At 46.5% G+C, this 12,080-nt stretch overlaps 1 protein-coding gene across 4 annotated transcripts in view; it reads left to right on the forward strand.

The window, feature by feature from the left end:
* APBA1 (amyloid beta precursor protein binding family A member 1) overlaps positions 1–12,080 on the forward strand; it is a 241,043-nt gene that overhangs the window by 154,826 nt on the left and 74,137 nt on the right. For all 4 annotated transcript variants that reach the window (XM_060154994.1, XM_060154996.1, XM_060154993.1 and 1 more), the window contains one exon: positions 4,092–5,351. In XM_060154994.1, coding sequence (XP_060010977.1) covers positions 4,161–5,351 — 1,191 coding nt within the window. In that variant the 5' untranslated portion in view covers positions 4,092–4,160. The remainder of the gene's footprint in view (positions 1–4,091; positions 5,352–12,080) is intronic.

The following is a 12,080-nucleotide window of genomic DNA, read 5'->3' on the forward strand; positions in this document are numbered from 1 at the left end:
CAGGGGACACAGGTTCGTGCCCCAGTCCGGGAAGATCCCACATGCCGCGGAGTGGCTGGGCCCGTGAGCCATGGCCACTGAGCCTGCGCGTCCAGAGCCTGTGCTCCGCAACGGGAGAGGCCCCAACAGTGAGAGGCCCCAACAGTGAGAGGCCCGTGTACCGCAAAAAAAAAAAAAAAAAAAAAAAAAAAATGTGCTGAGGATAGGGAAGGCAGTTAGGGCTAGTGTCAGGACTTCGGGGTGTTAGAATACAGGGTGGAAGTGAAGCGTGAAGATGAGGCTAGGAGGAGTGATGTGGCCCAAGGGCTCTGTTTGTCAGGAGTAGGACTCAAGCACCAGAGCCTAAAGGCGGGGGCAGGGGCGGGGGTGGGGTAGGGGGGTGACACCAGTTCCGCCAGCAGGTGTGTGACCTAGGCAATCACCTAACACCACCCGCCTCCATTTCCTTATTTTTAAAAGAGCTGACAATTATCTCTCTAAAGACGATAGAAGAGTATGCTCTTCATAGGCTAGTGTGAGGATTAAATGAGTCGTTATGTGGCAAATGCCTAGTAATGTCTGGTAGATAGTTAGCTAAGCATCTGTACTATGTACTGGAGGGAGATCGCTGAAGAGTTTGAGAAATAGGGCTATGGGATTCAGATTTGCATTTAGAAAGATGAGCAGGTTGGCTCATAGTGAGGTGAGGATCGACTGGAGGGGACTGAGAAATTAGTCAAGGAAATTTTGTAGGCGAGAGGGACCGAGACAAGGTAGTGGCAGCGAGGATGATGCGAGAGCTATGAAGACAATGGACTTGGTCCTCAGTCTGGGGAAGGAGGTTAGGGAAAGAGACAACTCAGTAATGATTCCTGGACTGGGGACTTGGTGGTGCCTTTCAGCCATACAGGAAATTCAGGAGGTGGGGCCAGGTTTGGGAGCTGAGATGTTCAGCTGTGGCAGGTTGAGATTGAGTGCTGTGGGAACTCCAGGTGAGCTAGCCAGCCAGAGAAGCCCCACACCTTCCTGAACTGCAATATGATGCTAACACGCTTATTAGCACTGTACTTATTCGTACTTAATGTTAGCACTTAATAGTTAGCGTTTATAATCTTTACTTTTTAAGCAAATACCGTGAGAAACATCTTTGTCCACATCTGAGTTTTTCCTTTGAGATTTCTATAAGTAGAGTTACTGGGGCAAAGGTATATTACCTTTTTAAGATTTTAATTCATCTTGCCAAATTGCTTTTCAAAAAGGTGGTACCAATCTCTATACCCACAATAACCTTGGATTCTTTCAAAATAGCCTCAGTGGGGTTTTTAAATAAATATCACCCCCAAAGTTGCCAGGGTACAGGGAACCATCCTCTCGTGCGCTACCGATGGACCCGACCACCAACGTCAGCTCCATCTTTAAAAGTTGGGAGTTGCCTTTGTCCTAGAGAAATCCCTCAAATCGATGTCTGTTATTAATTAACATGCCGCAAACACCGCAACCCAAACTATATTCTTGAAACCACGGTGGTGAGTGAAATAGAAATGCTCCGTGCGTGTGGGAATACTCCCCTGAGGCCGGGGGAGGGGGTATAAGGACAATGCACCCAGTGAATAGAAAGCTCCACTGTAGCAAAACTGCATTATTTTGACAGTATTTTTCCCTAAAGTAGTGGTTTCTTGTAACTTTGTTTACCATAACTCAGTGTACGGACATGCATGGAAATCTCATTTCCTTTGGATCAGTGCTCTATGAGATGGTACCATTTGCTGGTCAAATACAATTTTAACCCAGAATAAACTAAAATCTCTTTCTGATGCATATATCGATAGATTTTCATCAAAGTGAAAAGGGAAAATGCCATTTTCACTGAGGACAGTGTTTTGATCAGTTCTGCACATGGTTATCATGAATTCTTGGCTGGTTCAGGTGTTTTGGATGGTGGCTGTTGCATTGCTAACACTAAGCACACACAGCTGACACACTGCAGGGCAACAGTACCCCGGGAAGTATCTGGCATGTTTGGTATCCCTCCCAGTGAATGCTTTCTTTGTGCTCAGCAGACTTAGATTTGTACATGAGTGTGGTTTTTATCTGTTGTCTTTTCCAGAGAGTCCTTATAAAGGAAACTTGGATAGACTGTTGTCGTCCATGTGTTGTATTGAATTGAATATTTGTTTTGTATTTTGCGTGATCCGCTAGAGGCCACCTAACCTGGGGGCCCTCAGCACCAGCATTTGCCTCTTCTGTTCAGTGCGTTAACCATCCATCTGGTCTGAATGGAGACTCGTACTTGGAAAACTTTCTTATACCTAGTTCACAGTCACTGTTCTCAGGGGTTAAAGGAGAGGAGGCCACAGGTTTTCAAAGAAGACAGGGTCTAATTTGTATGAAGTGGGACTCTTATCAAGGAAGGAAGCAATAAGGATTGATCATCTCTGCTAAACGACAATTGCTTTCTAGTGAGTATTAGTCAGTGGTGGATCCATCAAAGAATGGGAGAAAGATGATACTTCTGCTTTAAGATGAACTTGGTAGCTCCAAAATGGCCTCCTTTACTGCTGGGACTGTCATAGTGCCTGAAGGAAATTGCTTTCATTGTGGTGGGAGTTGAGCAGAATATAATGCATCAAAACATGAGAGAGTCCATCAGATGTTCCTGGTCCTCCTGGAGCTCTCTGCTATTACATTGAAGAGTTCACTTCCCACTTTTGTCCATTTGTAAGATGAGCTCTCCAAAAGAACACTATGAGAAAAGTTTACACATTTTAAAAATATATTTATTTATTTAGGCCGTGCCGGGTCTTAGTTGCGGCACACGGGATCTTTAGTTGCAGCATGCAAGATCTTTTTAGTTGTGGCATGTGGGCTCCTTAGTTGTGGCATGCATATGGGATCTAGTTCCCTGACCAGGGATCGAAACTGGGCCCTCTGCCTTGGGAGCTCGGAGTCTTACCCACTGGACCACCAGGGAAGTCCCTAAAAGTTTACACATGTTGAACCTATTTACCATAAATGTCTTGAAATCATAGGGATCCTGCTTGTTTTTGCAGTTCTTTACATCTTTTGTGTTTATTTCCATACATTGCACACAGATTATGCTATAAAGCTATTTTGTGATAAGAATTGAGAGAGGTTGAAACCAAAGCTGTGTCTCTAGCTGCAAGTCCCTCTGAAAATAGGGAAAGAGACCTAGCCATATTTTAAAGAAATAAGCGTGTTATCCAATATCAGCTATAATGCTAATTCATAGAATCAAAGAATTGTAGATCCAGGGTGTATGAGGGAAGTGAGTATTGGAAATTAGCTAGTCTGTATTTCTCTAAGTGCATTTGTCAGAACACTGGCCTGTAGGAAAAAAGTGTTTCCCAGTCAAAGAAGTTTGTGAACCGAGCATCCTGTATCTTCCTCCCCTTGAATATTCACAATGAAAAGTCAACTCGAAGTCAGCATTTCCCAGACTTATTTGACCACGGAGTCTTTTCTTATCTAGGTAATAGGTGTTAACATCCTGCTATAGGAAATGAGTCCAGTCTCATTGTGGAGGTCCGGAAAATTGAGCCACTTAACCGGAGGCAACAGAGCCAGCAGTGCCAGGACGAGAACCCATTGATGGTTGATAGCCTCCCCCAGAATGGCTGCGAATTTGTATTGACAGCAACGGATCCAAAACATTCCAAGATTATTTTTTTCCCTTGAAACTTATTTTAAAAATCGTTTCTAGTATAACTTAGATTTATCCCTTAGCAGATGGAAAATGTGTCAATTGTCTCATTCAATTTGGTAGTACTCTCTATTCATATGCATCAGAAACAGAACCTGAATAGTAAGCATGGTGGGGAACTAACGGCTCAAGAGGCTCTCAGTCTGAGGGGTGGGGAAGGGAGAAAGCCAGTAAGCAATTACACAAGGAGATATGTAATTACAAATTACAACACGTGCTACGAAGAAGATGAACTATGTGCTCTCAGGCTGAGCTTAAATTTGCAATCACTTTTGAATTGACCGAGATTCAGATGAGATCAATAACAGCTGTTTTTATGGTATCTTGGTACTCAGCTCCCGCCTACAGTCTGAACCACGTAATAGCCCCTCCCCCCTTCTTGTTTTTCCAGCCGGGTGGAGCAGAATGAGAGCGCAGTGAGCCGGCCCAGCCCCTCTCCCAGCCGTCGCCGACGCCCACCATGAACCACTTGGAGGCGGCCGCGGAGGTGGAGGTGACGGACGAGGCGGCAGGCGGGGAGGTGAACGAGTCGGTGGAGGCCGACCTGGAGCACCCGGAGGTGGAGGAGGAGCAGCAGCAGCACCATGCGGGCCGCCCCCCGCGCGGGCGCGCCGTCGAGGACCTCCGCGCCCAGCCCGGGCCGCAGCAGCAGCAGCAGCAGGAGGAGGAGGAGCGCGGGGAGTGCCTGGCGCGCTCCGCCAGCACGGAGAGTGGCTTCCACAACCACACGGACACGGCCGAGGGCGACGTGATCGCCGCAGCGCGCGAGGGCTACGACGCCGAGCGCGCGCAGGACCCCGAGGACGAGAGTGCGTACGCAGTGCAGTACCGGCCCGAGGCCGAGGAGTACACGGAGCAGGCGGAGGCCGAGCACGCCGAGGCCACGCACCGCCGCGCGCTGCCCAACCACTTGCACTTCCACTCGCTGGAGCACGAGGAGGCTATGAACGCTGCCTACTCGGGCTATGTCTACACGCACCGGCTCTTCCACCGCGGCGAGGACGAGCCCTATGCCGAGCCCTACGCCGACTACGGGGGCCTCCAGGAGCACGTGTACGAGGAAATCGGGGACGCACCCGAGCTGGACGCGCGCGACGGCCTGCGGCTGTACGAGCAGGAGCGAGACGAGGCGGCCGCCTACCGCCAGGAGGCCCTGGGCGCGCGGCTGCACCACTACGACGAGCGCTCCGACGGCGAGTCCGACAGCCCCGAGAAGGAGGCCGAGTTCGCGCCCTACCCGCGCATGGACAGCTACGAGCAGGAAGAGGACATCGACCAGATCGTGGCCGAGGTCAAGCAGAGCATGAGCTCGCAGAGCCTCGACAAGGCGGCCGAGGACATGCCTGAGGCCGAGCAGGACCTGGAGCGCGCCCCCACCCCGGGCGGGGGCCGCCCGGACAGCCCCGGGCTACAGGCGCCGGCGGGGCAGCAGAGGGCGGCTGGCGGCGAGGCGGTGCAGCGGTACAGCAAGGAGAAGAGGGATGCCATCTCGCTGGCCATCAAGGACATCAAGGAGGCCATCGAGGAGGTGAAAACCAGGACCATACGCTCGCCTTATACCCCCGACGAGCCCAAAGAGCCCATCTGGGTCATGCGCCAGGACATTAGTCCCACCAGGGATTGTGACGACCAGAGGCCGGTGGATGGAGATGTAAGTGTGTGCGGGTTCAGGCCCGCTCAGCTCCACGCGCGGCCAGGAGGGGAGACGGGCGCTCGGTGGCATCGTTTGTCATTGGGAAATGACTTGATGAGAGAAACGATCTGTGGGGATGCTCAGAAACAGCTTGTGCTTAAGCGCGCCTGAGTGAAACACAGGTGGGAGGGAGTTAAGTGTTGAGAGGTTGCCGTAAATCAGTGGTTCTCAAACTGTTCCTGGAGCACTTGTTCAGAAATTGATTTCCAGGCGCACCGCTTCCCATCCCCTAGTTTCCCACTTAGAAGGTATGGGGTGGGGCCTGAGAATTTGTATTTCTAACGTCAAATAAAAAAACAGGTCTGGATTGAGTAAGGAGAGACTTTATTGGAAAGCATTATTGCAAAGGGGAAAGGTCCTATTGTAACAGGGGAAGGGAGACTGTTGCAGTAGCAGAACCTCTAAGATCTGCAAGCGTCTCTAGAGTTAGGCACAAAGGGGGTTCTTTTGGAGGGAGGAGTAAACAAGGCTTGGAAGAACAAGGTGTGAGGAAGTGGGATGAAGCACGGCTTGAACACATTGCCCATGAAAGAGTGTTTTAACCTGACATCAGCCTATTCCCAGGAGGAGCTGTTGAGTAGGGGTGGGAAGCTGGCCAAAGTTCAAGGACCTGGAAGAAGGCGAGGAGCTTCATCGAAGGCTGGTTAATAAGAATTTTGTCTTGATTAATCAGCAGTTCAACTAACCATTTGTCAGGCAAAGAATGTAAATTTGGAGGGGCTGTGTCTGGCCTTGTCCTAGGTAAACAAGGGGGCACCTGTGAGCTACTCAAGTCTAATGGGAAGGTAGGTTCTTTGCCTAAGCCATTTCCAGAACACAAAACGAGGGGAGGGGAGCCCTTAACCTTTGCTGTTTTCCAGGATCTCAGGGCTCAGGTGAAACTCAACGTTGTCACTAATAAGTTCCCAGGTGATGTTAATGCTGCTGGTCCCAGGACCATAATTTGAGAACCACTGCCTTAAAGCAACCCTTAAAAGTTTGGGATGGATAGTGTGGCCTCTTTGGAGGAAATCAAGGAAATCCTTCTGCCTTTTGGGGGTGTCTGCAGTTTTTTCACTGTGACTTTCAGGAAGGGCTTAGTTTTCATCTCTGGTGGTAGCAGAGTGTCCTTCTCACCTCACAAAAGACATGTTTTTGAACTGAAATACACTTTCTTGTGAAGAGCTACAGAAAGCTATTGCTGCCCTGTCTGCATTTTATTTTCTGTGTTTGAAATACCTAAGAAATTTGATAACTCGGCAAGCTTGAGTGTCACCACAGTCTATTCAAAATAAATCACGAAGGCTAACCTTTACCCCCACTACCTGGCTCTAAAGATTCTCTTTCTCCTCTGACTCTCACTTTTCCATTCTCTTGAATAATTTTTAAGCACTTTCATTTTTTTTAAGCACTTTCATTTAAAATGCGAGCTTGGAGTAAAAGAAGGGTCAAGTGGTTAAATTCAGTTTCATTTAATTCTGCATTTTATGATTGCACCAGCCTATTTCTCGGTATATCGTTTGGAGTGAGAAACAATTATTGGAAGCTGTTTGTTCATTTTACTTAAATAGGTAAAGGGCTATGCAGGTCAGAAAGGTATCGTTCGCCTGCTCTTTTAGTAACAGTCAGCATTGGCTGTTAGCTGATTAAATCGCTGGCACCTTTAAGGCAAGGTTGGAAATGGGTTGGGAAGGGATCTGCATCCTCCCAGCCAGGGGGCGGCATTGGGTCAGTTAGTTTAGCATGCTTGGTGTCTCCCTCTGCTTTCCAGGCTTCACAGTCAAACAGTTAAAAATAGGTGCACTCACGTGCAGAATTGTCGGTGACCTCCCGCTGTCTCCAGGTTCCTTGTGGCTTGGAGGGATGGAGTGCAGCAAGTATTTTGCAAATGTACTGGAAATGGAGCAGGTTTTTAAAAGTAGGGAGCTGTCAAGAGGCCGGGTTCTACATTCTTTTTAGAAACTTGGAAAGCCATCCGAGGAAAAGATGCGGGAGCATTCGGTCCAGATGCTGGCCTCTTCCTTCAGCTCTCTCACCTGCACCAGCTCCATGAAACTACTAGCTTAACCACCTGGTCCCTGCAGCCTCACGATGAACCCATCACCCAGCCTCCACTAGGGCTGGGGGCTTGCTTTTATCCATTTGAACTAGGAAAACAGCTTAACCCTCTTGCAAGATGTTTCATTCAGGAGGTAGAATTGATTCCAGAATATTGGGTGATGCTTTAGAAACCCATCCAGTCAGAAATTCAACTTGACACTAAGAAATTGGTTACTTGGGCTTTCTGGGTTATGAATGGTTAATACAAAGCAAACCCCAAGACCTGTGCTTTAAAATATTCCACCAGTTGTCTTTAAGCCATTTGAATTTGTGGGTTGCATTTCATCGGTCGTGCCACATTTGTCGGAAAGACCTTCATTTGCTACCTCTTTGATGGTATCATGGGGGAAATACATACATTCTGTGGATTTCTTCCTCAGCATCAAAAAATATTTACTGAATGCTCATTCCGTGTATACTGTTGTAGAAAATGGAAAAGCACTATTAAAAGCCACGTGGCCTGAAGTCTTTCTGGAAGGTACTTGTTAAAAATACAAATTACTACCTTTCTTTTCCAAACCAGAATACCTAAGATGGGGTCCAGTGGTCTGGGGTTTTGTTCATTAGGTTTCTTTTCCTTGTTTGTTTTTGTTTTGTAAATTCTCCCTGTGATTCTTGAGTATGTAAAAAATTAAGAACCACTGATTTAAAGGACAAGTATCATCTGGGTAGTTTCCCCATGTTAGCTCTATGGATTAGAGACCTAGCTAATTAGAGACCTAGACCTAAACCACAGGTGTGGTTTCATGGAAGGGGCTCTCCCACTGTGGTTTTGGTCAACTGGCCTGGAAAAGGGGCCCTGGAATTCTTGTTACAGAAGCAGTGCGTTCTCAAAATAGCAACATCAGAAACTACAGTGATGCAAATAGATGGTAATAAAAACCACCTGTACTACTACTTGCCAGAGGTATCTGCTGATAGCTAAATCTGCTCTAAACACTACTTTTTTTTTAAACATCTTTATTGCGGTATAATTGCTTTACAATGGTGTGTTAGTTTCTGCTTTATAACAAAGTGAATCAGTTATACATATACATATGTTCCCATATGTCTTCCCTCTTGCGTCTCCCTCCCTCCCACCCTCCCTATCCCACCCCTCCAGGCGGTCACAAAGCACCGAGCCGATATCCCTGTGCCATGCGGCTGCTTCCCACTAGCTATCTACCTGACGTTTGTTAGTTCTAAACACTACTTTTAATTCACTCGGACCTTTAGCATTTTTCTCATACTTGGAGGAAACTGGCATCTGTTTGCAAGTGAATCCTACAGAATGCGAAAATAGGATTGCTCGTTAGCAAGGACTTACTGAACATAGACTAGATGCTCTGCAGTGAGTGAATATAATTGTTTTTTGAAAAAAGTATTTATAAATGCTTTGCTTCTAGTAAAAGCTCTTTTCTAGCTATATGTTTGAAAACTACCACCCAGCCCCCTTCTTGAAAAGTATTGTTAATGAATGACCAGTTCTGAAAAGTTCCGCAGCCTACCCGTCTCTCTTTAGGCAACAAACTCACTCTGAGTAGAGAACAGAGCGGGGGTGGAATCAGAGGGATGGATGGGAGCAAGCACACAGCGTAATGGGAGGGTTTTGGCTACTTGGAGTAGTGTGTTGCACAGTTTGAATTGGTCTTTATCACTACTCCCTCTTAAAGCTACACTAAACATACAGACACTAATATGTATAAAATGGATAACTAACAAGAACCTGCTGTTTAAAAATAAATAAATAAAACAAAATTCGGAAAAAAAAGCTACACTAAAATGACAGTAAAATTATAAAAATACGTAAAGCCACAATCACCAGGAGACAGAGGAAACAGCAGCAGATGAGAACAACAAAATTTTGGAACACCATAGTGGTGACTGGCTGTGGTAGACATTAGTGCCCCTCCCCCATATTGCCAGTTGTCCTCTGCTTTCAAGCCCAGGGATGACTGCACTGCACCTCCTCATACCCTAGGAGCAAGACAAGGCCAGTGAAACGGGAGCAGTGAAATGTGATGTTGCTTCTAGGCGGGAGCAGCTCAGAGCACCTTCTTCCCCTGAAGCCTCAGGTTAAGATGGCGGTGTCACAGGATGGCAGAGCCTCTGTCTGTGTGGGTCCCAAGTGACCGTGATGAGCCGGGCTCTCTCCTGCCCCTGTGGACATGTAGTGTGAGAGAGGAAGCAACCTTTGTTGTTTTAAGCCTTGGGGATTTGGGGTGGTTTGTTGCCACAGCACAGCCTGATCGATTCTCACTCATACACTGATGAGGTTTCTGTGTTCCCTACTCTGTGAGGATTTGTGCCGGGGACCCCCAAGAAAGGCTAAGGAATTTGAGACACCAGATACCGCCAATGGCAGGAGTATGGCTGAAAAACAAAAGAGGATTGTTTGAAGGTGTGTCACAGGAGAAATTAGACTCCAAATCCCTTCTCCAGCCCATGCCACCAAGTTTCCACTTCTCCTCCACCCCCCACAGAAGGTGGGAGGTTTACTGTAAAGAGAGGGTGAACCAGAGAAGTGCTGGAACTAGCCACAGCTGAAAAAGGGGTTAAGGGGTACCTTATGGAACACAGGACCCACTAAGCAGTGAGACTGTGAGAAAGGCTTGGAATTCTTAGCCATCAGGCTTAGAACCTACCCCCTCGCAGCCCCCAGCCCCAGCCGGAGATTAGAACATTCCTCTCTGAGGAAACAGAAAGATGCAAGAGTAGGTACCTACAGTTACTCATGTTTGGGGCTTTTCCAGCATAAAATCTGGTTCCCTACCTGATCACCACGCAATGAAGGTTACTGCTGCTCATGGACCTTCCAACAGGCTTTTTGGGACCCACTGTTAAATATGGTGGATATCCAAGGATCTCCGGACATTTGACGAACATCTCTTAACATGAAAGACAAAGACACAAAAAGAGCAAATGGAAAAGGAACTTGGAGAAATAAAGGCAGTACTCAGAGCAGGAAAAAACTATAAAACATTCATCAGTATTCTCAGAAGGGTAGGAGAAGATAGGGGAGCCACTAAATTAGGATACCATTTTAAAAAAAGAACATTCCAAAAAAAAATTTTTTTTACATCTTTATTGGAGTAGAATTGCTTTGCAATGGTGTGTTAGTTTCTACTTTATAACAAAGTGAATCAGTTATACATATACATATGTTCCCATATCTCTTCCCTTTTGCGTCTCCCTCCCTCCCACCCTCCCTATCCCACCCCTCTAGGTGGTCACAAAGCACCGAGCTGATCTCCCTGTGCTACGCGGCTTCTTCCCACTAGCTATCTATTTTACGTTTGGTAGTGTATATATGTCCATGACACTCTCTCACTTGTCACAGCTCACCCTTCCCCCTCCCCATATCCTCAAGTCCATTCTGTAGTAGGTCTGTGTCTTTATTCAAGTCTTACCCAAGGTTCTTCATGACATTTTTTTCCCTTAAATTCCATATATGTGTGTTAACATACGGTATTTGTCTTTCTCTTTCTGACTTACTTCGCTCTGTATGACAGACTCTAGGTTCTTCCACCTCGTTACAAATAACTCAGTTTCATTTCTTTTTATGGCTGAGTAATATTCCATTGTATATATGTGCTACATCTTCTTTATCCATTCATCTGATGATGGACACTTAGGTTGTTTCCATCTCCTGGCTATTGTAAATAGAGCTGCAATGAACATTTTGGTACATGACTCTTTTTGAATTTTGGTTTTCTCAGGGTATATGCCCAGCAGTGGGATTGCTGGGTCATATGGTAGTTCTATTTGTAGTTTTTTAAGGAACCTCCATACTGTTCTCCACAGTGGCTGTACCAATTCACATTCAGACGAGCAGTGCAAGAGTGTTCCCTTTTCTCCACACCCTCCCCAGCATTTATTGTTTCTAGATTTTTTTTTTAGTCTTTTTTTTTTAACATCTTTATTGGGGTATAATTGCTTTACAATGGTGTGTTAGTTTCTGCTTTATAACAAAGTGAATCAGTTATACATATACATATGTTCCCATATCTCTTCCCTCTTGCGTCTCCCTCCCTATCCCACCCCTCCAGGCTGTCACAAAGCACCAAGCCAATATCCCTGTGCCATGTGGCTGCTTCCAACTAGCTATCTACCTTACTACGTTTGTTAGTGTGTATATGTCCATGACTCTCTCTCGCCCTGTCACAGCTCACCCTTCCCCCTCCCCATAACCTCAAGCCCGTTCTCTAGGAGGTCTGCGTCTTTATTCCTGCCTTACCCCTAGGTTCTTCATGACATTTTTTTTTCTTAAATTCCATATATATGTGTTAGCATACGGTATTTGTCTTTTTCTTTCTGACTTACTTCACTCTGTATGACAGACTCTAGGTCTATCCACCTCATTACAAATAGCTCAATTTCGTTTCTTTTTATGGCTGAGTAATATTCCATTGTATATATGTGCCACATCTTCTTTATCCATTCATCCGATGATGGGCACTTAGGTTGTTTCCATCTCCGGGCTATTGTAAATAGAGCTGCAGTGAACATTTTGGTACATGACTCTTTTTGAATTTCGGTTTTCTCAGGGTATATGCCCAGTAGTGGGATTGCTGGGTCATATGGTAGTTCTATTTGTAGCTTTTTAAGGAACCTCCATACTGTTCTCCA

Source organism: Lagenorhynchus albirostris, chromosome 7, assembly GCF_949774975.1.
Source record: "Lagenorhynchus albirostris chromosome 7, mLagAlb1.1, whole genome shotgun sequence".
Taxonomy (NCBI): domain Eukaryota; kingdom Metazoa; phylum Chordata; class Mammalia; order Artiodactyla; family Delphinidae; genus Lagenorhynchus; species Lagenorhynchus albirostris.